This window comes from Hyla sarda, chromosome 7 (assembly GCF_029499605.1).
Source record: "Hyla sarda isolate aHylSar1 chromosome 7, aHylSar1.hap1, whole genome shotgun sequence".
NCBI lineage: Eukaryota > Metazoa > Chordata > Amphibia > Anura > Hylidae > Hyla > Hyla sarda.
The window spans coordinates 178,433,778-178,461,161 of record NC_079195.1 but is presented as its reverse complement, the minus strand read 5'-3'; the positions used below and the strand labels follow the sequence as shown (position 1 = coordinate 178,461,161).

Genomic DNA, 27,384 nt, shown 5'->3' with positions numbered 1-27,384 from the left:
AGCATTCTCTTCTGTTATGAAGTGAAAGCTGCGCTTTAATTGGTGGCTTTTAAGTGTTTTATTTCACTTTATATAGGATTCATATTCTAAGAGGTTCCTATATTTGTTCTCCCCCTCCCCCTCCCCAGATATGGGGTTCTAATCTTAACCCCTTAAGGACCCAGACCATTTTCACCGTAAAATTCCGATTTTGAAAATTTTGTGGGAAAAAATGGAAAATTGCTGCTGAACTTTGAAGCCCTCGAATGTCTTCCAAAAGTATAAGATGTCAACTTTTGATGCAAATACAGTGGTCCCTCAACATACGATGGTAATTCGTTCCAAATGACCCATCGTTTGTCGAATCCATCGTATGTTGAGGGATCCGTGCAATGTAAAGTATAGGAAGCTGTACTTATCTGTCCCCGCCGCTCCGGACCAGGTCCTCACCGCTCCCGATGCTGTCCCAGGGGCTCCCGATGCTGTCCCACTGCTCCGGTGTCTTCTTCGCGATCCTCCGGTGTCTTGCGCATCTTCTGCAGGGTCCGGGCCTCGCTTTCTGGTGACGTTATGACGCTGCTACGCCGGCGCGGCGTGCGTAGTGACGTAATAACAACGCCGGAAAGCAAGGCCCGGACCCTGGAGAAGATGCGCAAGACACCGGAGGATCGTGAAGTGGACCCGGAGCAGCGGGAATAGGTAAGCGAACCTGCCAGGGATGCTTAAACTGCTATCCGACAGCAGCTTAAGCATTTTGCGCTGTCGGATAGCAGTTAATGCGATGGCCCCGACATATAAAAGCATCGTATGTCGATTTTATCATATGTCGGGGCCATCGTAGGTCGGGGGGTTACTGTATAAAGTAGACATATTGTATATGTGAATCAATATGTAATTTATTTGGAATGTCTATTTTTCTTACACGCAGAGAGCTTCAAAGAAAAAAGAAACGCAAAAGTTTCAAATTTTTCATCAAATTTTGGAATTTTTCATCAAGAAATGATGCCAGTATCGATAAAAATTTACCACTAACATAAAGTAGAATATGTCAAGAAAAACTATCTCTGAATCAGAATAAAAAGTTAAAGTATTCCAGAGTTATTAAAGGGGTTATCCAGGAAAAAACTTTTTTTTTTATATATCAACTGGCTCCAGAAAGTTAAACAGATTTGTAAATTACTTCTATTAAAAAATCTTAATCCTTTCAGTATTTATGAGCTTCTGAAGTTGAATTGTTCTTTTCTGTCTAAGTGCTCTCTGATGACTCGTGTCTCGGGAACTGCACAGAGTAGAAGAGGTTTGCTATGGGGATTTGCTTCTAAACTGGGCGGTTCCCGAGACACGTGTCATCAGAGAGAACTTAGACAGAGAAGAACAACTCAACTTCAGAAGCTCATAAGTACTGAAAGGATTAAGATTTTTTAATAGAAGTAATTTACAAATCTGTTTAACTTTCTGGAGCCAGTTGATATATAAAAAAAAAGTTTTTTTTCCTGGATAACCCTTTAATGCTTAAAGTGAAAGTGGTCAGATGTGCAAAAAACGCTCTGGTCCTTAACCCCTTAAGGACACATGACGTACTGGAGCGGCATGTGTCCACTCCCGATCTATAACGCGGGGCCACAGCGTGGCCTCTAACAACGGCCGGGACCCGTGGCTAATAGCGCGCGGCATTGATCGCGGTGCCGCGCGCTATTAACCCTTTAGATGCGGCGTTCAAAGTTGAACGCCGCGTCTAAAGTAAAAGTGAAACCATGCCGGTTAGCTCAGTGGGTTGTTCGGCATAGCCACGGTGAAATCGCGGCATCCCGAACAGCTTACAGGACAGCAGGAGGGTCCCTACCTGACTCCTCGCTGTCCGATCGCCGAATGACTGCTCAGTGCCTGAGATCCAGACATGAGCAGTCAAGCGGCAGAATCATCGATCACTGGTTTCCTATGAGAAACCAGTGATCAATGATGAAGATCAGTGTGTGCAGTGTTATAGGTCCCTATGGGACCTATAACACTGCAAAAAAAAAGTGAATAAAGATCACTTAACCCCTTCCCTATTAAAAGTTTGAATCACCCTCCTTTTCCCATAAAAAAAAAAAAAAAAAACTGTGTAAATAAAAATAAACATATATGGTATCGCCGCATGCGGAAATGTCCGAATTATAAAAATATATAGTTAATTAAACCGCACAGTCAATGGCGTGCGCACTAAAAAATTCCAAAGTCCAAAATAGTGCATTTTTGGTCACTTTTTATATCATGAAAAAATGATATAAAAAGTAATAAGTCCTATCAATAAGTCCTATCAATGCAAAAATGGTACCGTTAAAAACTTCAGATCACGGCGCAAAAAATGAGCCCTCATACCGCCCCATACACGGTAAAATAAAAAAGTTATAGGGGTCAGAAAATGACAATTTTAAACGTATTAATTTTCCTGCATGAAGTTATGATTTTTTCCAGAAGTACGAAAAAATCCAACCTATATAAGTAGGGTATAATTTTAATCGTATGGACCTACAGAATAGAGATAAGGTGTCACTTTTACCGAAAAATGTACTACATAGAAATGGAAGCCCCCAAAAGTTACAAAACTGCGTTTTTTTTTTCAATTTTGTCTCACAATGATTTTTTTTTCTGTTTCACTGTAAATTTTTGGGCAAAATGACTGACGTCATTACAAAGTAGAATTGGTGGCGCAAAAAAATAAGCAATCATATGGATTTTTAGCTGCAAAATTGAAAGAGTTATGATTTTTTAAAGGCAAGGAGCAAAAAAACGAAAATGCAAAAACGGAAAAAACCCCGGTCCTTAAGGGGTTAAAGGACATATGCAGTGCTCTGAACTTGTCCCCACGGGACCTCCTGTAACAGGGCCGTGGCAATGTACAGGAAAGGGGGCTTTCCGTCGCCACATGTTGCGGCAGCCGATACGCCCCTCCATGAATCCCATAGAGATACATGGAGGTCGTGCTTGCTGCTGCCTTTCCCATACCCCCCCCTTTCCTGTATATTGCCGTGGCCCCAGCGCTTGGACCCCCCACGATCTATAATTTATCCCATATCCTTCATATAGGGGATAAGTTCAGAGCACTACAGATGTCCTTTAACCCCTAAAGGACAATGGACGTACTCCTACGCCCCCGTTTCCGAGTCCTTAAGGACCGAGGACGTAGGAGTACGTCCTGTCCATTCCCGGCCCCCCGCCGCTAGCCGGAGGGGAGCCGGTGCCCGATGCCTGCTGAAATCGTTCAGCAGGCATCGCGGCATATCACCCAGGGGGGTCATGATGACCTCCCATGTCGGCGATCGCAGCGCATCGCTTGTCAATTCAGACGAGCGATGTGCTGCGATTCCGTTCCCCTCCGCTCGCCGGGCGGGGATCGGAGCCGGATGTCTGTTGATTTCATTCAGCAGACATCCGGCAGTGTGCAGGAGGAGGTCCGGAGGACCTCCTATACCGGCGATCGCTGCAGGGCGCCGGTAACTCCTTACCGGCGTTCTGCAGCGGTTCCGGGTCATCAGGGTCACGTGTGACCCTGTGACCCGGATATAGATGGTGAATGGTGGTGTAATATACACCACCAATCATCATCAGTGCTGTACTGGGGGCTGGCATTGTTGCCACCGCCCCCACTACAGTGTGATTGGGTGGCCAAAGTGGCCACACCAATCACAGTGTAATGGGAGGGGATGGTGGGGGCTAGGAGCATGTTGCTCCGTTCTGCCCGCCATTCCACAGAGATCTGGCGAGCAGGACGGAGCCCCGTGCTGCCCACCATCCCCTCAGTAAAAAAATGTGCCCCTTGCCCCCTTTCTGTGGCCCCTTGGCACAGAAATCCCCCAGGGTTAGTTTTAGATTAGGTAGGGACAGGTTAGGGTTAAAATATTTTTTTTTTTTTTCAGCGTACATCAGTGGGTGTCCAGGGGTCCGTAGCACCTTTAGCTGCGTGACCCCGCCCCTGCTGGGTCGCTGTGGTCTGATGCCAGCGTTATTTTTGGCGCAGATCTTTCTTATTTTTTTTTCACCTAAGCGTGTGTGCGGACCCTCTTAGTTATAAAAGAGCGGTCTGCCACTGTTTGTTAAAGCCCACCCACCGCTGATCAGTCCTGTAGTACTGATCAGCGTTTTTTTTTGTGTGGTGCCGGCGCTTTTTTCGGGTTTTCTAGCGCTTTTTTGCACCCATAGGCGGTCCTTGTCACCAGTAGCAGGCGTGTACTGTGTGGCCGGACCTTACCTGTGTGTGCGGCGTGCCTCACCGCTGTCAGTCATTTATCACTGATCAGCGTTTTTTTGATGGTAAAGGCACTTTTTTCGGTTAATGCGTTTTTTTTTTAGCACCCATAGGCGGTCTGTGCCACCAGTAGCAGGCGTGTACTGTGTGGACGGACCGTACCTGTGTGTGCAGCCTGTCCCACCGCTGTCAGTGATTTATCACTGATCAGCGTTTTTTGGGGGGTTCAGGTGGGTGCATTTTTTTCGGGGTAAAGCGTTTTTTTTTATTTTATTTTTCGTTTTTTTTTTTGTGTGGGGGTCTGTGTACAAGCCACCAGCCACTGTTCTGGGCTGAGTGGCCGGACCCCCCACTGACTTTTGCGCCCCCTGCCGCCACAAGTGCTAATCAGTGCCCACACCACTGATTAGATAAACGCTTTTTTTTGCGCAGGGCTTTTTTGTGCTAGAAGTCCCCTTTTTAAAAAAAAAAAGTCCCCTTTTTATTTTATATTTTTTTCTGTTAGGGCGGGTTAGTTTAGTTAGGTTAGGGAGGGTTAGGGCGGGTTAGGGAGGTAGTCTCGAACCACACCACACACAGCACACACATCAATAAAGTTCCCCCATCCCCCCCCCCCCACACACACACCCGTATCCCCATTAGAGTAGGGAAATGGCCCGCAGAGTGTTTTCGGCGGAGGAGGCATATGACATAATTGCCTCCGACACCGAGAGCGGCTCAGAGGACGATGAAGACCCCACCTTCCTTATTTCATCGTCCTCCTCATCATCTAGTTCTGATGATGAGCCACCAAGGCCGTGCGGCGCCGCAAACCTCCTCTGTCCTTGACCCTGTGCCTCATGCTAGTATGAGTCCCCCTGGCGCTCATACTAGTGAAACCCCCCAGCCAAGATCACTGGTACATCGTACCAGAGAACTTGTCTGGACTCAGCCAGCGGACCACGAGCCCGTGATTCCTGAGTTTGTTGGCGACTCAGGAATCAAAATTAACATCGCCGGGTTCACTGAAAAGGACTTTTTCGGTCATTTGTCGATGCAGCCGAAATGAGGACCTTTTGGGGCCTCGTGCTGCATATGGGTATAGTTAAAAAACCCAGTGTCAGGCAATATTGGAGTGGGGACGTCTTTTACCAGACACCCCTCTACAGTATGGCCATGGCACGTTCTCGGTTCGAGGCCATTCGGAGATGTTTGAATTATGCTGATAATGCGGCATGTCCCCACGAACTGATCCTGCGTATGACCGCCTGTATAAAATGAGGCCGGTCATCAATCACTTCGGGGCCAGATTTTGGGAGGCCTATGTCCCGGGGCGGGAGGTCTCTATTGATGAGTCTCTCATCAGCTTCAAGGGGAGACTCAGCTTCCGGCAATACATCCCTACCAAGCGGGCGCGGTGGCGTGAAGATGTATAAACTTTGAGAGAGTACCTCCGGGTACATTTGCAAGTTTATAGTGTATGAGGGACGAGATTCCCGTTTTGAACCCCCAGAATGTCCCCCCACTCTGGGTGTTAGCGGGAAAATCGTTTGGGGCCTTTTGCACCCATTGCTAGATAAAGGTTACCACCTTTACGTGGATAACTTTTATACTAGTATCCCTCTCTTCACATCCCTCGCCGCCAGATCCACGGTCGCTTGTGGGACAGTCCGGAAGAATCAAAGAGGCCTTCCGCCCCATCCCCTACATGCTCCTATCCCCCGGGGTGAGTCCCGTGCCTTTTCCCATGAGAACCTGTTGTTGGTCCGGTATAAGGAGAAGAGGGATGTCCTTATGCTCACCACAATTCATGGGAATGGCAGCACCCCTGTCCCTGTGCGAGGTACCGAGGGACCGGTCCTCAAGCCTGATTGTATTCTGGACTACAATCGGTATATGGGGGGAGTTGATCTTTCTGATCAAGTCCTCAAGCCATATAACGCCATGCGGAAAACGTGTATGGTATAAAAAGGTTGCCGGCTACATGGTACAGGTTGCCATGTACAACTCTTTTATACTGTACAAGTACGCTGGCAACACAGGGACATACCTGGAGTTCCAAGAGGTAGTTCTAAAGGCCCTCATCTATGGTGACCGACAAAGAGCGGGTCAGAGCACCTCTGGAACTTTAGGTCCCCGGATCGTCCCCGGCCAACACATTCCAGGTGTGATCCCCAACACTGGAAGGACGGGACGAACCCAGAAGAAATACAGAGTGTGTCACAAGAAGGGGAGACGGAAATACACCACGTACAAATGTGACACTTGCCCCGATCATCCGGGCCTCTGCATAGGCTGCTTCAGGGAGTATCACACTTCCATGGAGTACTACATTTTCCATCCTTTGCCCTAATTTTCATTCCCCAGAATTCGGCTCCAATGTACCAGTCCAGGGTATATTGACTTCCAAATTTTAAACCAAAACACCCCCCCCCCCCCCCAAAAAAAAAAAACTTTTTCCCAACACCCCAATATTTTTTTTTTTCTTCTCCATAAAAAATGGGTCATGGGACACAGATTCAACAGCATTGGAGGTTTGCAGTTGCCTCAAATGCGCAACGCTCTTTATCCCCACCTGAGCGGGTTGCGCATTTGAGGTAACAGAATAGGGACGGCCCCACACATCCCCTTCCCAGAATGATGATTCAGAGTATAGGGTTTGGGGCGGGCATCATTTTTACTTTTGGCTGTACTCTGGGTCATCATTCTGGGAAAATAATTGGCATATCAGTACTAAAATTGCAATTTTCTTCCCCCCCATAGTACACTTCATCCATTCCTGGAAAATAAATGAAGGGAACACCCGTCTGTTCCAAATCTCCACTTCACCCTATACACCTTCCCTAGGGGGTGTACTGTTTGTAATAGGTTCACATGTGGGTGTTCCTTTCTTGTATTTTCCTCAGAATGTATGTAACTGTTAGGTCCGTAACAAACATCCGCCTCAAATGCGGAGTTCTCGCTGAGCTCTGTCGTATTTCCAGGCGACAATTCGGAGTCACATGTTAGTTGTTCCCAGAAAAATGAAGCAGAGCATAGGTTGAAAATTGCAATTTTCAAAAAGCTACCCTTCATCCATTCCTGGAAAATAAATTTAGGAAACACCTGTGCGTTCAAAATGTCCTCTTTACCCCTATGCCCATTCCTCAGGGTGGGTACTTTCTGTAATGGTGTCACATGTGGGTATTTCATTTTTGTATTTTCCACAGAATGTATGTAACCGTCAGCTACTGATATGCCATAGGCCTCAAATACAAAGTGACCTCTATGACTTCTGAGCCTTGTTGTGCGCCCGCCCAGCACGTTACCCCATATGTGGATGTATTTTTATAGTCAGAGGAAAAAGCCCTCCAAAATTTGTAACCCAATTCCTCATATTACCCCATGTGAAAATGTTAAAAATTGGGTAACCCCAGCATTTTAGTGTAAAAAAATAAATTTTTTCAATTTATGGCCCACTTTTCAAAAAACCTGTGAGGTGTTATTTTCCACTGTACCCCTTGTTACGTTCATTGAGGGGTGTAGTTTCTAATGTGTTTTTTTTTTTTTTGCTGTTGGGGGCTTTATAAATGCACATGACCCCCGACTTCAATTTCAACAAAATTTTCACTCCTTCCATTCTGAGCATTGCAGTGCGTCCAAATAACAATTTACATCCACATATGGGGTATTTTTTTTTTTTCTCAGACAAAATTATTCTACAAATTTTGGGGGCCTTTTGCCCTATTACCCAATGTGAAAATGAAACATTTGGGGTAACACTATCAATATTGTGCAAAAAAATCAAATTTTTCACTTTTACGTCCCACTGTTCAAAAAACCTGTGAGGTGTAAGTACTCACTGTAACACTGTTACATTCCCCGAGGGGTCTAGTTTCCAAAATGGTATGCCATGTGGGTTTTTCTTTGCTGTCCTGGCACCATAGGGGCTTCCTAAATGCGGCATGCCCCCAGAGGAAAATTTGCTTCCAAACAGCCAAAATGTGACTCCTTCTCTTCTGAGACCTGTAGTGCGCCAGCAGAGCACTTTTTACCCCCATATGGGATGTTTTCTGAATCGGGAGAAATTGGGCTTCAGATTTTTGGGAAACCAAGCATTTAAGGTAAAATTTTTTTTTTTACATATGCCAAAGTCGTGAAACCCCTGTGGGGTATTAAGGTTCACTTTACCCCTTGTTACGTTCCCCAATGGGTCTAGTTTCCAAAATGGTATGCCATGTGTTTTTTGCTGTCCTGGCACCATAGGGGCTTCCTAAATGCGGCATGCCCCCAGAGCAAAATTTGCTTAAAAAAAGCCAAATGTGACTCCTTCTCTTCTGAGACCTGTAGTGCGCCAGCAGAGCACTTTTCACCCCCATGTGGGGTGTTTTCTGAATCGGGAGAACTTGGGATTAAAATTTTGGGGGGTATTTTCTGCTTTAACCCTTTGTAAAAATGTAAAATTTTTGGGAAACCAAGCATTTTAGGTAAAAATGTATTATATTTTTTTTTTTACATATGCCAAAGTTGTGAAACCCCTGTGGGGTATTAAGGTTCACTTTACCCCTTGTTACATTCCTCAAGGTGTCTAGTTTCCAAAATGGTATGCCAAGTGTTTTTTTTTTGCTGTCCTGGCACCACAGGGACTTCCTAAATGCGGCATGCCCCCAGAACAAAATTTGCTTCAAAAAAGCCAAATGTGACTCCTTCTCTTCTAAAACCTGTAGTGCGCCAGCAGAGCACTTTTCACCCCCATATGGGGTGTTTTCTGAATTGGGAGAAATTGGGCTTTACATTTTGGGGGGTATTTTCTGCTTTAACCCTTTGTAAAAATGTAAAATTTTTAGGAAACCAAGCATTTTAGGTAAGATTTTTTTTTTTTTTACATATGCCAAAATCGTGAAACCCCTGTGGGGTATTAAGGTTCACTTTACCCCTTGTTACATTCCCCAAGGTGTCTAGTTTCCAAAATGGTATGCCATGTGTTTTTTTTGCTGTCCTGGCACCATAGGGGCTTCCTAAATGCGGCATGCCCCCAGAGCAAAATTTGCTTCAAAAAAGCCAAATGTAACTCCTTCTCTTCTGAGACCTGTAGTGCGCCAGAAGAGCACTTTTCACCCCCATATGGGGTGTTTTCTGAATCGGGAGAAATTGGGCTTCAAATTTTGGGGGATATTTTCTGCTATTACCCTTTTTAAAAATGTAACATTTTTGGCAAAACAAGCATTTTAGGTAAAATTTTTTTTTGTTTTTTTACATTTGCAAAAGTCGTGAAACACCTGTGGGCTATTAAGGCTCACTTAATTCCTTGTTACGTTCCTCAAGGGGTCTAGTTTCCAAAATGGTATGCCATGAGTTTGTTTTTTTGTTGCTGTTTTGGCGCCCTAGGGGCTTCCTAAAGGTGACATGCCCCCCCAAAAACCATTTCAGAAAAATGTTCTCTCCAAAATCCCCTTGTCGCTCCTTTGCTTCTGAGCCCTCTACTGCGCCCGCCGAACACTTTACATAGACATATGTGGTATTTGCTTACTCAAGAGAAATTGGGCTACAAATACAAGTAAAAATTTTCTCCTTTTACCCCTTGCAAAAATTCAAAAATTTGATCTACAAGAACATGCGAGTGTAAAAAATGAAGATTTTGAATTTTCTCCTTCACTTTGCTGCTATTCCTGTGAAACACCTAAAGGGTTAACACACTTACTGTCATTTTGTATACTTTGGGTGCAGTTTTTATAATGGGGTCATTTATGGGGTATTTCTGATATGAAGACCCTTCAAATCCACTTCAAAACTGAACTGGTCCCTGAAAAATATTGAGTTTGAAAATTTTGTAAAAATTTGGAAAATTGCTGCTGAACTTTGAAGCCCTCTGGTGTCTTCCAAAAGTAAAAAAACATCAATTTTATGATGCAAATATAAAGTAGACATATTGTATATGTGAATTAAAAAAAAATTATTTTGAATATCCATTTTCCTTACAAGCAGAGAGCTTCAAAGTTAGAAAAATGCAAAATTTTCAGTTTTTTCATCAAATGTTGGGATTTTTCACCAAGAAAGGATGCACGTTACCACAAAAATTTACCACTATGTTAAAGTAGAATATGTCACGAAAAAACTTTCTCGGAATCAGAATGATAACTAAAAGCATTCCAGAGTTATTAATGTTTAAAGTGACAGTGGTCAGATGTTCAAAAAATGCTCTGGTCCTTAAGGTGTAAAATGGCCTGGTCCTTAAGGAGTTAAGGAGCCGAGCATTTTTTGCACATCTGACCACTGTCACTTTAAGCATTAATAACTCTGGGATACTTTTACTTTTTATTCTGATTCCCAGATAGTTCTACTTTATGTTAGTGGTAAATTTTTGTCGATACTTGCGCCATTTCTTGATGAAAAATTTGAAACTTTAGCATTTTTATTTTGAAGCTCTCTGCTTGTAAGGAAAATAGACATACCAAATAAATTATATATTGATTCACATATACAATATGTCTACTTTATTATCCGGGTAGAAGAAAAGATGCACTCACCCCGTAAAAAAGCTTCTTTTTATTTGCAGTGAAGTTACAAACAAGACCCGTGCAGCTCGTGTGGGGAGTAGATGCAGGACGCTGCAGACGTCTAAGGTGTGACAGCTGTTTCACCCGCGCATGTGGGCTTCGTCAGACCAGTTTAGATGTTAACCCATTAGGTGTTTTACAGGAATAGCAGCAAAGTGAATGAGAAAATTCTAAATCTGCATTTTTTACTCTTGCATGTTCTTGTTGACCCATTTTTTAAAATTTTTACAAGGGGTAAAAGGAGAGAAATCACCCTAAAATTTGTAACCCCATTTCTCTCAAGTAAGGAAATACCTCATTTGTGTACGTAAAGTGCTCTGTTGGTGCACTAGAGGGCTGAGAAGGGAAGGAGCGACAGTGGGATTTTGGAGAGTGAGTTTTTCTGGAATGGTTTTTGGGGGGCATGTCACATTTAGGAAGCCCCTATGGTGCCAGAACAGCAAAAAAAAAAAAAAAGAAAAACATGTGGCATACTATTTTGGAAACTACACCCCTCAAGGAACGTAACAAGGGGTACAGTGAGCCTTAATGCCCAACAAGTGTTTCAAGACTTTTCGTTATTAAAGCTGGATGTGTAAATTAATATTTTTTCACTAAAATGCAATTTTTTTTAACCAAATTTTACATTTTTACGAGGGGTAATAGGAGAAAATGGCCCCCCCCCCCAAATTTGTAACCCCATCTCTTCTGAGTATTGAAAATACCCCATGTGTGGACGTCAAGTGCTCTGCAGGCGCACTACAATGCTCAGAAGAGAAGGAGTCACATTTGGCTTTTGGAAAGCAAATGTTGCTGAAATGGTTTTTGGGGGGCATGTCGCATTTAGGAAGCCTCTATGGTGCCAGGACAGCAAAAAACAAAAACACATGGCCAATGGTGCTCCTTCTCTTCTGAGCATTGTAGTGCGCCAGCAGAGCACTTTACGTCCACACATGGGGTATTTCCATACATTTGGTGTTACAAATTTTGGAGGGCTTTTTTCCTATTACCCCTTGTGAAAATGAAAAATTTGGGATAACACCAACATTTTAGTGAAAAAATAAAACTTTTTCATTTTCACGTCCAAATGAAATGTTTAATGATAATTCTTCAAACACCTGTGGGGTGTTAAGGCTCACTGACTGTACCCCCCCCCCCTTGTTACGTTATGTGAGGGGTGTAGTTCCCAAAATGGCGTCACATGTGGGTGGTTTTTCTTTTGCGTTTATGTCAGAACCGCTGTAACGATCAGCCACCCCTGTGCAAATCACCTCAAATGTACATGGCACTCTCACTACTGAGCCTTGTTGTGCGCCTGCAGTGCATTTTACGTCCACATATGGGGTATTTCCATACTCAAAAGAAATTGTGTTACAAATTTTGGGGGGTCTTTTTTTTCCTTTTACCTCTTGTGTAAAAAACTGTGTAGGGATATGTGTATATGTAGTGTTTTACCCTTTATTTTGTGTACGTGTTGTGTGGTGTAGTGTTTTTAGGATACATTCACATGGGCGGGGGTTTACAGCGAGTTTCCTGTGCTGGGAGTTTGAGCTGCAGCGGAAAATTTGCTGCATCTCAAACTTGCAGCGAGTAACTCGCTGTAAACCCCTGTCCGTGTGAATGTAGCCTGTACATTTATTAACATGTGGGGGGGGGGGGGGGTGCATATTTGGGGTTGTAGTTATGCAACAGCTGGAGGCACACAGCTTGCAAAACTCTGAGAGTTTGTTACTTAATTCAGTGTTACGCAACCAGTGTGCCTTTAGCTGTTGCAAAACTACAACTCCCAGCATGTACGGTCTGTCAGTGCATGCTGGGAGTTGTAGTTTGCAACAGCTGGAGGCACACTGGTTGCGAAACAGTGAGTTAGGTAGCAAACTCTTAGTGTTTATCAACAGTGTGCCTCCAGCTGTTGCAAAAACGTCAACTCTCAGCATGCAGTGACAGCCGAAGGGCATGCTGGGACTTGTAGTTACGCAACAGCTGGAGGCATACTACTACAACATCCAGCATGTACTTTGGCTGTCCGTGCATGCTGGGGGTTGTAGTTATGCAACAGCTGGAGGCACACTGGTTGCAAAACACTGAGAGTTTGTTACTTAACTCAGTTTTTCCCAACCTGTGTGCCACCAGCTGTTGCAAAACTATAACTCCCAGCATGCATGGTCTGTCAGTGCATGCTGGGAGTTATAGTTTTGCAACAGCTGGAGGCACACAGGTTGGGAAACACTGAGTTAGGAAACAGACAATGTTTCCCAACCAGTGTTCCTCCAGTTGTTGGAAAACTACAACTCCCAGCATGCCCAGACAGCAGAAAGGCATGTTGGGAGTTGTAGTTATGCAACAACTGGAGGAGAACAGTTTGGAGACCACTGTGTAGTGGTGTCCAAACTGTAGCCCTCCCGATGTTGCATAACTTCAACTCCAAGCATGCCCAGAATGTCCAGGCATGCTGGGAGCTGTAGTTCTGCAACATCTAAAGGGCCATATGTTACAGAACCACAACTCCCAGCATGTCTGGACTGTCTGGGCATGCTGAGAGTTGTAGTTTTGCAACATCTGGAAGAGCACAGATTGGAGACCACTGCACAGTGGTGTCCAAATTGTGGCCCTCCAGATGTTGCAAAACTACAACTCACAGCATGCCCTTACAGCCAAAGGCTGTCTGGGCATGGTGGGAGTTGTAGTTTTGAAACTCCTAGAAGCAGCAGTGATTTTCACTGCTGCCTCTGATGTTGCCGCAGCTGCATCCACTTGCCTGCAGTCCTTTCTGCCGCCGGTCCCTGCGTGTCCTCCAGGTATCTGCCGCCGGTCCCTTCTGCCTCGGCAGCCATTGCCGCCACCTTTCCCCTCTCTGCCCGGACTTCTAGGGGCGGGCAGAATGGGGGAAATTAGCTTTCACCCCCCGCACCTGCCCTGCGATTCGCCGGTCAGTCCTGACCAGCCAATCAGAGGGGAAAGGAGGAGGTGGCACCCCTGCCACCTCGCTCCAATTATTTAGGATGATCGGGTCTGTCTCTGACTGCCCGAAAAATAGGGATGATCGGAGCTATCGGGTCAGCCCGTAATTTCCGCAAATTGCCCATCTGAATTGATGACATGGGGGATCTCAGGACCACCCGCCGTCCCAAGCCTACCCCCTAGGGGTTTGCACAAGGTGCCTGCTGAACGATTTCAGCAGGCATCCCGGTTCCCCGCCCGGCGAGTGGCGGGGATACGAATTTCCACGGGCGTACAGGTACGTGCTGGGTCCTTAAGTACCAGGGCGTCAGGGTGTACCTGTATGCCCTGGGTCCTTAAGGGGTTAAAGGGTATTATTATTTCATCAACTCATATACTACACATAGGATAGGAGATAAGTTGCGGGTCCCCTGCCGATCCCCGGAACGGTGTAACATTGGAGCCCTGATGGAATGGGCCACGCATATGTGGCCACTGCCCCATTTGTTTTCTAAGGGCACTGCATTTAGCAACCTTTGAAAAGCCCATGGAGCACTGTCTTTCAACTAGTGTGCCGCTAGCTGTTGCAAAACTACAATTCCCAGCATGCCTGGACAGCCAAACACTGCCATAGAGTAATAATGGAGTGATGGTTGCACATGCTTGTCCAGCTCTGCTAATTTGTGGCTTTAGCCATAGGTCACTCTTCATATTTTGGTCAATATTTTTAGCTAAAATCAGGAGTGGCACCAACACAGAGAAAAACTATAATGGAAATATTTTTCAAGCTTATTCTGAGTTGGTTCCACTCCTGGTTTTGACTAAAAAATACTGACCTGAAATACAATGTGTTAACCCAGCCTTAAAGGGGTACTCCACTGAAAAACATTTTTCTTTAAATCAACTGGTGCCAGAAATCTTAATCCTTCCATTACTTATCAGCTGCTGTATAGTACAGAGGAAGTTCTTTTCTTTTTGAATTTCCTTTCAGTCGGACCACAGTGCTCTCTGCTGATACCTCTGTCCATTTCAGGAACTTTTCAAATCAGGAGAGGTTTGCTATGGGAATTTGCTCCTAATCTGGATAGTTCCTAAAATGGACAGAGGTGTCAGCAGAGAGCACTGTGGTCAGACAGAAAAGAAATTCAAAAAGAAAATAACTTCCAGCAAGATTGCTTTCATTTTTAAAAAGGCATCTGAAAAATAAAACATAAAAAAGCTATCTGGTTGCTATGGGCACCTGAACCACTTTTTCTCTACACAGGTTTTGATAAATCTTTCCCATAGTGTTATAACAAATTGTTATGGCTTTAACGTGTTTATGCTTGATTCACCACTGACAGGAAGTTATGTTCTCCTTTCATTTTCAGTGTTGTCTCAACAGCATCCAGGTTTCTCCAAGGATGTTATCACCTCTGACCAGCCCCTACACCCTACATCACCAGCTCCCTGTAATGTACATATATATATATATATATATATATATATATATATATATATATATATATATATATATCTTTATTTAGTGAAGAATGTGATGTGTTAATACCATGCTGCCTTGTGCTGAACAATGCCACAGGCATAAGAGCAGACAGGGAATGAATACAGCAGGTGCAATGTTCTGCTGTTTTGAACAATGTTCTGTAACAGCTCTGGGTGGGGAAATGGCGGAAGTGCTGTGGGGGGGAAGTGAGCAGGATGGGAGTACTGTGATGAGGAGCTGAGGGAAACCATTGCATTCTGGGAATTGTAGTACTGAGCAACCAGGTAGAGTAAGTACAGTAATTATCTGATATAGTATGAGACCCACAGTCACACAAAACAAATTGATTCTTGGCGGTTTCAAAAGTGGGGCAGACAGGTAAGCAATGCTATTTGCTTCTGCAGCATTGTTATTTTTTATGATATCTGAGTAACCCCTATAAAACAAAACATTTTTTTTAGTCTGATAACCTGCGTGACCATTAAAGGAGTACTCCGGGATGTCAAATTTTGGTGCTCCGGGATGTCAAATTTCAGACTGACGGAAGTTTAAAAAAAGGATATATACCTGCCGCCACTCCCCAATGCCTCTGGTAACCCGCTCCGGCCTCCTTCCTGATCTTCTTCCTGGTTGCCAGTGGTCGGCGAGTCATACTGCACTTAGCCAATCACCGGCCACAATGAAGTCCCGCCTCGGCCAGCGTTTTTGGCCCCAGCACCAGGAAGAAGACCAATGCCAGGGCTGAAAACGTCACACTGCCGCTCAGCTTATTGCCGGTCACGGCGGGCCTTCGCTGTGGCCAGTGATTGGCTAAGCGTGAGTCACTGACCACCGGCGTTTATTTTTTTTTTTTTTTACTGCTGGCAGTCTGAAACAAAATTTTTACATCCCGGAGTACTCCTTTAAGAGAGGTATGTTTGCTCTCTGTCCTCCATGTAACATTGTCAGCAATTTTAAAGGTTCATAACTGGCAATAGACTTCCCTTAAGGGTAGGGTCACACACAGCACATCTGCAGCAGGTTACCCGCAGCTAAAATTCCACTTGTGGATTATGTAGCTACCCTTTGAAGTCAATGGGTTCCGCTTGCTTTACGTGTGACCCTACCCTAAAGGGTTTTTCTGGTAACAATTTACTAATGGCCTATCCTCACCGATCAGATGTTTGTTTTGGCGAACATCTGATCGGTGCGGGTAACAAGTGTTTTCTCCCCACAGTCAGATATTGATGGCCTGTCCTGAGGATCAAAATAGGACTGAAACCAGCTAAAAGGGTAAATCTATGTGTACTAGAAATGCTGCAGATTTTACCTGTGGATTTATGGAGGTAAAAGGCAAGTGGATGAGGTTTTACACATATCATTCATGTTCTGCATGGAAATTAGCCTATAGTGGTATCGGTTTTAACATTTCTATTGTGAATTTTTACTTCATATTCCAACACTTTCAATGAAGCATAATTTGCACGTGATAAAAATCCACTATGTGTGGACACAGCTACGTTTACACGTCTGCAGAAATGTAATATTTAAATGACTATAAAAATCCAGTTCTATACATGTCATTGAATTGTTTAATGTTCAGGGTTCAGCTCTTAAAGGCCCTCTCATTTCTACCAACAGGTTTCCTCCTCCAGGATCACTATCATCAAGGTCCTTAGGATGGACAAGAGTCACATGATTGACAAAATATTAAATCTTACTGTGGATATAATCTACTTGTTGACTGAAGAGGTAAGGGATTCCTGTCTAGTTATACATTGGGAGTTGGCTGAAGTGATTAGATGTCCTAATACTAGTGAAGACTTTGGCATATCCAGGACTATTTCAGCTTTTCTTTTTTCCCCTCAATACACAGGAATATTGTGTTGTAAACAAGAGATCTGGTGAGCGACTGTTTCCCAGCAGTAATGCTTTTATGTTATTGGGATGGAACAGGACACAGAGTGTCCCAAACCAGGATAAAAACAATGAGCAAGAGATCCTAGAAATCACTAACCAGATCATCCATCTTCTGACTGGAGAGGTAAGTACTGCTGGGACATTATAAAGGGATAATGTGTCTACAGTAACTGCAAGGTGTCACCGTTTCTTCAGAAAGGCCCATAGCTACTGAATGCTCCAGACTGGGTTACACGATCTTCAGCATCAGGTTGAGGTTTTCTTGATATCCAGAGGCTTACAAAGCTCTGTTTCTTGTAGGCCCCCCTGATCTGTATAGCAACTATCATTTGACTTTTATGTCCTAGAGCAGTGATGGCGAACCTTTTTGAGCCCAAGTGCCCAAACCGTAATGCACGCCAACTTTTCTTCCCTCAAAGTGCCAGCACAGCAATAAATCAGAATACTGAGGTTTAAGTTTAGAAAAAACAACTGTGGGGGTGATGTGTGTGTTTGAGGGGTGCTGTGTGTCTAAAGGTGCTGTGTGTGGGGGTGCTGTGTGTTTGAGGGGTGCTGTGTGTGGGGGTGATGTGTGTGTGTGTGTTTGAGGGGTGCTGTGTGTTTGTCTGTGGGGTGCTGTGTGTGGGTGTGTTTGAGGGGTGCCGTGTTGCGGGTGCTATGGGTGCTGTGTGGGGGTCTGCTGTGTTTATGTGGGTGTGTGGGGGATGGGGTGCTGTGTTGGGTAGGTGCTGTGTGTGGTGGGGGGGGGGGGGTTAGGGGTGCTTCAGATTATTTATTTTTAATACATTTAGAAATGCTCATTTATTTTTAACAGTTATCCCCCCCCCCCCTTTTTCTTACCTTTGGACAGCAGGCCCCCCTTGTAGACAGCACCCCCCCCCCATTGTCTCCCTTCTAGACAGCGCCCTCCCTTGTAGACAGCACCCCCCTTGAAGACAGCGCTCCCTCTTGTCCCCCTTGTAGACAGCAGGCCTTCCCTTGTAGACAGGCCCCCCCCCCCCCCTTGTAGACAGGCCCCCCCTCTTGTGGACAGGCACCCCCTCTTGTGGACAGGCACCCCCTTGTAGACAGCAGGCCTTCCTGTGTAGACAGGGACCCCCCCCCCTTGTAGACAACGCCCCCCACTGTCCCTCTTGTAGACAGCACCCCCCATGTCTCCCTTCTAGACAGTGCCCACCCTTGTAGAAAGCACCCCCTCTTGTCCCCTTGTAGACAGCAGCCCCCCCTGTGAGGACAGCAGGCGCCCCCTTGAAGACAGCAGGCCCCCCCCTTGAAGACAGTGCTCCGTCTTGTCCCCCTTGTAAACAGCAGGCCTTCCCTTGTAGACAGGGCCCCCCCCCCCTTGTGAACAGGGACCTCCCCTTGAAGACAGCGCTCACCTGCAGCTGTCCTCAGGTGTTGCCGCTCCGCTGCCCTGTTCTCCCTTTCTCCCGTCCGCATCATGGCATCCTATGGAAAAGCATGTGACAACCACCTGCCGCTATGGCAGAGCCGGAGATTGCTGAAGGCAGCGCTCCAGCTCTGCCATAGAGTTGTATTGAGGGGGCGTGTCAGCCGCCGCTTCGTGCAGTGGTCAACATGCCCCCTTCCCGCGAGCTGCTGGGCCCCGTACAGGAGATTTCGGGGGGCCCCAGCGGTCGGACCCCCCCCATGATCTGAAACTTATCCTATATACAGGATGGGGAAAAGTTTTTCAGCACAGGATATCTCCTTTAATCATATTGCTTTACTCAATATGTCTCAACATAATCTGCATCTTTATTCTTTTACGTTCAGGTCATCTTTGTGCTTTTCTTCATCTATATATCAGAACTTAATTAATCTTACTGTTTTTGGTTGCATGCTGATTAGGGTGAAGACTTGATTGATATTAAGGTTGAAGTTACTGAGAAAGAAGAATTGTTTGGAAGTGATAGTCATAAGTGTGAGGAGGAGGAGGAAACTCCAGTCACTATTATAACAGGTGAATGATTTATTTCATTATCTCCTTAGGGATGCAGTGATTTTTTAAATATTTTTTTGGCGTTTTCATTTACCTTCTCCCCTTCTAATAGCCATAACATTTTACATTTTTCTCCTTTTAAATGCTTGTTTTTTGTGCTAACACTTGTACTTTGTAATGAAATCACCCATTTTACCAAAAAATCGACGACAACCCCCCCCCCCCCCCCAAAAAAAAAAAAAAAAAAATGTAAAAAAAAAAGACCGGTGTCTTTTTTTTTCCCAACCTTATCAACTATGTAAGTAACTAGGATTTGAAAGGCAGTATGGTTGGATTTGGAAGAGGACCTTTAGAGGTCACCTGTATAATTTCTGTATCCACACAGATGTATGTAAAATATTCAGTAACAACATGTGCTTTCTGCAGATGAATATTTTAGATCTTCCAATCCTCTTCATGCGCAAGATCCTCCAGAGCAACATACTGTCCTACAGGATGAAAAGGTAGATGAAACGTAACAGGTTAAATTAAGCAGGGCTACAATTTTATTTGTGTGGCTTGTTCCTATCAGTTTTGCTAATATTCCAGTATATGAAAAATGTAGTCCTAGTTTGAGATGATCAGGAAATTACCCAGTGGTCCAGTATTTGATGTAACAAAATGGAAATATAATATAGCAGAAAGCATCAGAGTACTAGTACTAGTTTGAAGTGTACCTATCTTTAACAAAAACTTTTTATATAATGTAGATAATTCCATTATCTGTATATTTGCAATATACCTTGATAAATGTGTATATTTTTGTACCTGCAGCTACTGCCTGTGTGTCTCTGTGATGAGTCCAAATACAGGAAGTGAGGGTGGACAAGCAGGGTTCTGTACACTGAGGACAAGCAGGGCTCTGTACACTGAGGACAAGCAGGGCTCTGTACACTGAGGACAAGCAGGGCACTGTACACTGAGGACAAGCAGGGCTCTGTACACTGAGGACATGCAGGGCTCTGTACACTGAGGACAAGCAGGGCTCTGTACACTGAGGACAAGCAGGGCTCTGTACACTGAGGACAAGCAGGGCTCTTTACACTGAGGACAAGCAGGGCTCTGTGCAGTGAGGACAAGCGGGGCTCTGTACACTGAGGACAAGCGGGGCTCTGTACACTGAGGACAAGCGGGGCTCTGTACACTGAGGACAAGCGGGGCTCTGTACACTGAGGACAAGCGGGGCTCTGTGCACTGAGGACAAGCGGGGCTCTGTGCACTGAGGACAAGCAGGGCTCTGTGCACTGAGGACAAGCAGGGCTCTGTGTAATGAGGACAAGCAGGGCTCTGTGCACTGAGGACAAGCAGGGCTCTGTGTAATGAAGAGAAGCAGGGCTCTGTGTAATGAAGAGAAGCAGGGCTCTGTACACTGAGGACAAGCAGGGCTCTGTACACTGAGGACAGGCAGGGCTCTGTACACTGAGGACAGGCAGGGCTCTGTACACTGAGGACAGGCAGGGCTCTGTGCACTGAGGACAGGCAGGGCTCTGTGCACTGAGGACAGGCAGGGCTCTGTGCACTGAGGACAGGCAGGGCTCTGTGCACTGAGGACAGGCAGGGCTCTGTGCACTGAGGACAGGCAGGGCTCTGTGCACTGAGGACAGGCAGGGCTCTGTGCACTGAGGACAGGCAGGGCTCTGTGCACTGAGGACAGGCAGGGCTCTGTGCACTGAGGACAGGCAGGGCTCTGTGCACTGAGGACAGGCAGGGCTCTGTGCACTGAGGGCAGGCAGGGCTCTGTGCACTGAGGACAGGCAGGGCTCTGTGCACTGAGGACAAGCAGGGCTCTGTGCACTGAGGACAAGCAGGGCTGTGTGCACTGAGGACAGGCAGGGCTTTTTGCAGTGAGGACAAGCAGGGCTCTATACACTGAGGACAAGCAGGGCTCTGTACACTGACGACAAGCAGGACTCTGTACCGGAGGGACAAGCAGGGCTTCGAGGACAAGCAGGGCTTTCTTCACGGAGGACAAGCAGTTTTTGTTAAAGGGGTACTCCGCCCCTAGACATCTTATCCCCTATCCCGCCACTGGGAACCCCCGCGATCTCTCCTGCAGCACTCCATGTCATCTGCTGCATGGAGCTAACGTTGCTCCGTGCCTGATGACGGGCGATACAGGGGCCGGAGTATCGTGACATCACGTCCCCTCAATACAGTTCTATGGGAGCAGCCGCCATGGACCCTCCCATAGACTTGCATTGAGGGAGTGGGGAATGACGTCACGATCCTTCGGCCCCTGTATCGCCCGTCATCAGACACGGATTCGCTCCATGCAGCAGATTACACAGGGTGCTGCAGGAGAGATTGCGGGGGTTCCCAGTGGTGGGATCCCTGTGATCAAAAGTCTAGGGGTGGAGTACCCCTTTAACCCCTTAAGGACCCAGGAAGTCAGGGGACGTTCTGGCACCCTGGGCATCCTGGCGGTTTCCGGTCCCTGCCGCGCGCCGGGCAGAGATCGGAAGCGGATGCATGCTTCAGCCGGCATCCAGGGAAAACGCCGAGGGGGCCATGTAGGCCCCCATGTCGGCGATCTTCGCAAATCATGAGGGAAATCGCCCCTGCGATCTGCGGCGATACCGGGCTGATCGGGTCTCTGGGACCCGACCGCCTGGTAATTTTGCATGATCCCGGTTATCACAGACATCCAGGACCATGCTGAAGTATAGGAGCGAGGTGGCAAGTCTGCCACCTCCTCCTATCCCCTGCGATTCCTCGGTTAGCTAACCGACCAATCGCAGGGGGGGGCGGTTACTTCCTCCCGCCCTGCCCGGCCCCTGGAAGTCCGGAGAGAACAGGAGGAAGACCGGAGAACGTGGTGGGGGACGAGGGAGTGCTGGGGCCCGGCCCCGGTACTTACCTCGTCCCTGAAGACCCGGATCCCGACAGCGACAGGTGAGTGGATCTTCGGCGGCGTTGCGGGACCTTTGCAGCAGTCCAGACCACCGTAAAGCGATCTGGACTGCTCCATCTGGTCCCCTAACACTACAACTCCCAGCATGCCCAGACAGCCCTTGGCGTCTGGGCATGCTGGGAGTTGCAGTTTTGCAACATCTGGAGGTCCACAGTTTGGAGACCACTGTGCCCTTCCAGATGTTGCAAAACTACACATCCTCAGCATGCCCTTACTGTCCAGGCATGCTGGGAGTTGTAGTTCTGTAACATCTGGCCCTTCAGATGTTGCAGTACTACAACTCCCAGCATGCCTGGACAGTTTTGGCATACTGGGAGTTGTAGTTTTGCAACATCTGGAGGGCTACAGCTTGGACACCACTACACAGTGGTCCCCAACCTGTTCTCCAGCTGTTGCATAACTACTACTCCCAATATGCCCTTCGGCTGTCTGGGCATGCTGGGAGTTGTGGTTTTTCAACAACTGGAGGCACACTGGTTGGGAAACATTGTAGGTTTCCTAACTCAGTGTTTCCCAACCCGTGTGCCTTCAGATGTTGCAAAACTATAACTACCAGCATGCACTGATAGACCGTGCATGCTGGGAGTTGTAGTTTTGCAACAGCTGAAGGTCCCCCCCCCCCCCCCCCTGTGAATGTACAGGGGGCATACAGTGAGTATCAGGCTGCAAGTTTACGATGCAGCAAATTTTGCACAGCAGCTCAAACTCACAGCGGGAAACTCGCTGTAATCCCCCGCCCGTGTGACTGTACCCTAAAAACACTACACTACACTAACACAAAATAAAATAAAAAGTAAAAAACAATACATATACACATACCCCTACACAGCCCCCCGCCCCTCCCCAATAAAAATAAAAAACGTCTGGTACGCCACTGTTTCCAAAATGGAGCCTCCAGCTGTTGAAAAACAACAACTCCCAGTATTGCCGGACAGCCGTTGACTGTCCAAGCATGCTGGGAGTTTTGCAACAGCTGAAGGCACCCTGTTTGGGAATCACTGGCGTAGAATACCCCTATGTCCACCCCTATGCAAATCCCTAATTCAGGCCTCAAATGCACATGGCGCTCTCACTTCGGAGCCCTGTCGTATTTCAAGGCAACAGTTTAGGGCCACATATGGGGTATTGCCGTACTCGGGAGAAATTACACTACAAATTTTGGGGGGCTTTTTCTCCTTTCACCCCTTATGAAAAGGTGAAGTTGGGGTCTACACCAGCATGTTAGTGTAAAAAAATACTTTTTTTACACTAACATACTGGTGTTGCCCTATACTTTTCATTTTGACAAGAGGTAAAAGGGAAAAAAGCCCCCCAAAATTTGTAATGCAATTTCTCCCGACTACGGAGATACCCCATATGTGGGCGCAAAGTGCTCTGGGGGCGCACAACAAGGCCCAGAAGGGAGAGTGCACCATGTACATTTGAGGTGATTTGCACAGGGGTGGCTGATTGTTACAGCGGTTTTGACAAACGCAAAAAAAAAAGAACACATGTGACCCCATTTCGGAAACTACACCCCTCATGGAATGTAATGAGGGGTGCAGTGAGAATTTACACCCCACAGGTGTCTGACAGATCTTTGGAACAGTGGGCTGTGCAAATTAAAAATTTCGTACAGCCCACTGTTCCAAAGATCTGACAGACACCAGTGGGGGGTAAATGCTCACTGTACCCCTTGTTATGTTCCTCAAGGAGTCTAGTTTCCAAAATGGTATGCCATGTGGGGGTTATTTTGCTGTTCTGGCACCATAGGGGCTTCCTAAATGCGACATGCCCCCCGAGCAAAATTTGCTCTCAAAAAGCCAAATATGACTCCTTCTCTTCTGAGCATTGTAGATCACCCATAGAGCACTTCAGGTCAACTTATGGGGTAACTACATACTCAGAAGAGATGGGATTACAAATTTTGGAATTTTGGTGGGTCTTTTCTGCTATTAACACTTGCAAAAATTTGAAATTTGGGGGGAAACACACATTTTAGTGACATTTTTTATTTTTTTTTTACATATGCAAAAGTCGTGAAACACCTGTGGGGTATTAAGGCTCACTTTATTCCTTGTTATATTCCTCAAGGGGTCTAGTTTCCAAAATGGTATGCCATGTGTTTTTTTTTTTTTTTTGCTGTTCTGGCACCATGGGGGCTTCCTAAATGTGACATGCCCCCCAAAAACCATTTCAGAAAAACGTACTCTCCAAAATCCCCTTGTCGCTCCTTCGCTTCTGAGCCTTCTACTGCGCCCGCCGAACAATTTACATAGACATATGAGGTATGTGCTTACTCGAGAGAAATTGGGCTACAAATACAAGTAAAAATGTTCTCCTTTAATCCCTTGTAAAAATTCAAAAATTGGATCTACAAGAACATGTGAGTGTAAAAAATGAAGATTGTGAATTTTCTCCTTCACTTTGCTGCTATTCCTATGAAACACCTAAAGGGTTAAAACGCTGACTGAATGTCATTTTGAATACTTTGAGGGGTGCAGTTTTTATAATGGGGTCATTTGTGGGGTATTTCTAAGATGAAGACCCTTCACATCCACTTCAAACCTGAACTGGTCCCTGAAAAATAGTGAGTTTGAAAATTTTGTGAAAAATTGGAAAATTGCTGCTAAACTTTGAAGCCCTCTGGTGTCTTCCAAAAGTAAAAACATGTCAATTTTATGATGCAAACATAAAGTAGACATATTGTATATGTGAATAATTTTTATTTGGAATATCCATTTTCCTTACAAGCAGAGAACTTCAAAGTTAGAAAAATGCAAAATTTTCAAATTTTTCATCAAATTTGGGGATTTTTCACTAAGAAAGGATGCAAGTTACCACACAATGTTACCACTATGTTAAAGTAGAATATGTCACGAAAAAACAATCTCGGAATCAGAATGATAACTAAAAGCATTCCAGAGTTATTAATGTTTAAAGTGACAATGGTCAGATGTTCAAAAAATGGCCGGGTCCTAAGGTGTAAAATGGCTGGGTCCTTAAGGGGTTAATGACAGGTACACTTTAATAAACAGAAGAGCTAGAAACTAGTTACACAGCTTGTTTCCCTGATTTAGAGAGGTTCTTCATAGCAGTATATGGTGGAAGGGTCATTTATTTCTGTTGTTTATATAATTTGTGTTACATTTTTGATAAACTAGTGTAATACATTTGTTTGGGCTACAGAAATAAGCTTTCAAGAAAACTGACTCTTTTCAATAGCGAAAACAACAGTATTTGTTGCGTAGGTCCCTAAGAGTTAGGCTAAGAACTTTGTGTCTTTGAACACAAGATGAGTATTTTGATGCTATTACAATGACTACTACCTAGAGTTTATTTAAGTGTTTATCTGTTCAGGATGGAAACCTGTATGATGCAAATGGTACAGTTTGCCGAAATGGAATTAAAAACGACAATTATCAAAAGATTGGCCAACTATGTAAAGAGGAGGAAATTCATACAGATGTCAGCATAGGTAAGTATTCATCTTTAAAGGGGTACTCTTCCCCTAGACAGGGTTCTGATGCAGGACCCCCGCGATTTCCAGCCTGGCACCCTAGTAATCCACATGCTTGGAGTCATTAATGAAGGGGGGGTGACGACCATGGCCGCCCGAAGGCTAGCACAGCAATGTTTTGAACACAGCGGCCGGACCCCCGTGATCAGACATCTTATCCCCTATCCTTTGGATAGAGGATAAGATGTCTAGGAGCAGAGTACCCCTTCAAACTACATTTTCTAGTCATGTGCAAATACCAACATTTTCACTTTTTCCTTCCAGCCGATGGACTGAACTGCAGAAGCTACACTGATGAAGAATGTGATATGTTACCTTCTGTGCATGAAACAGAATATAATATCTTCCAAGGTTCTCCTTGCAAAACTAAAAGCCTCCGAAATAACCACCTTATACCACCTGGATGTGGAAATAGTTTTCCGAATACCACACATGTTTCTGAACAAAACTATATTACACTAAGAGACAAATATTCCATTACACTTACTCTGCAGCAGGACCATCCTGAAGAAGAAAAGCTATTTTCTTGCCCCGAATGTGGAAAAGGATTTACAAAGAAGTCCTCTCTTGTGAGGCATCAGATAATTCACATCGGGGAGAAGCCATTTTCGTGTATAGTTTGTAGCAAATCTTTTGCCCGTAAATCAACCCTTGTTGAACATAAGAAAACTCACACTTGTGAAAAGCCATATTCCTGTTCAGATTGTGGAAAGTGTTTTGTAAGGAAAGCAAACCTTTTAGACCATCAGAGGATCCACACAGGAGAAAGGCTGTTTTCGTGTCCCATTTGTCCAAAGAGTTTCACCAACAAGACTATTCTTGTGAGGCACCAGAAAAGTCACACTGGAGAGAAGCCATTCTCATGTTCAGAGTGTGGGAAATGTTTTGGACATAAATCTGTTCTTGTTAAGCATAAGATTGTTCACACCGGTGAAAAACCCTTTCCATGTTCTGAGTGTGGAAAGTGCTTTACACAGAAAGGTAATCTCATGGAGCATCAGAAGGTCCACACAGGGGAAAGGCTGTTCTTTTGCTCCTACTGTGGGAAATCTTTTACCAATAAAGCCGTTCTTATGAGGCATCAGGTGACACACTCAAAGCAGAGGCCACTCTCCTGCTTACAGTGTGGTAAATGTTTTATGCACAAAGCAAATCTTACCAAACATGAGAAATCTCACATGGCAGAGACTCCAGGATCTGAACCAAAAGCACTTAGTCTGTGACCTTACTAGGATCTTGTTTTAGGTCATCATTTTTTATTCCTAAATTGTAGTCATGTATCAGTTAATATTAATTTGAATGTGATGGAAAATATTCCTAAGTCTTATGATAAAGTAAAAAAAATTATAATTACTTCCAGATGTCTTTTATGTCTTAGCATTAAGAAAAAAAACCTTATTCCCTTAACAAACACACACACACACACTTACATACTGAGGAAAGTGAAAATGGGGGAGATTTTTTTAAAGCCTGTTCAAAGGAAAATGGTGCAGTTGCCCATAACAATCAATCAGATTGCTTCTTTTACTTTTCAGAGGCCTTTTTAAAATAAAAAAATTTAATCTGATTGGTTGCTATGGGCAACTTTCCCTCTACACAGGTTTTGATAAATCTCCCTCAATGGGGGAAATTTATCAAAAACTGTCCAGAGGGAAAGTTGCTGAATTGCCAATAGCAACCAATCAGATTGCTGCTTTAAGAATTACAGAAGCAATCTGTTTGGTTACTATGGGCAACTGGTAATGGTCGGCTGGAAAGATTACTATGATAAGCTAGGCTTTGCAGTAGAGCCAGATGCAAAAGCGGCCTTTAAGAATCAGATTGTTAACATTGACTAACTTTATGGCACCTGTCCTAGGCCTGGTTCACACATGCCTGACAAGGCCACATTTTAGCACCTTTACTATGCCTGGCCTGACCGCAGGTCTAATACATCCCTTTTAGAGGGGTTTATAATACAGTGAGGAAGA

The 27,384-nt window shown here is 45.2% G+C and overlaps 1 protein-coding gene across 1 annotated transcript in view; it reads left to right on the top strand.

Annotated features, from left to right (window-relative positions):
- LOC130282824 (oocyte zinc finger protein XlCOF22-like) overlaps positions 1 to 27,384 on the top strand; it is a 27,586-nt gene extending 202 nt beyond the window's left edge. The window contains exons 2-8 of the mRNA XM_056531632.1: positions 10,722 to 10,788; positions 16,745 to 16,855; positions 16,980 to 17,147; positions 18,875 to 18,986; positions 19,392 to 19,468; positions 25,255 to 25,372; positions 25,679 to 27,384. Of these exons, the coding sequence (XP_056387607.1) occupies positions 16,784 to 16,855; positions 16,980 to 17,147; positions 18,875 to 18,986; positions 19,392 to 19,468; positions 25,255 to 25,372; positions 25,679 to 26,637 (1,506 nt within the window). The 5' untranslated portion in view covers positions 10,722 to 10,788; positions 16,745 to 16,783 and the 3' untranslated portion in view covers positions 26,638 to 27,384. The remainder of the gene's footprint in view (positions 1 to 10,721; positions 10,789 to 16,744; positions 16,856 to 16,979; positions 17,148 to 18,874; positions 18,987 to 19,391; positions 19,469 to 25,254; positions 25,373 to 25,678) is intronic.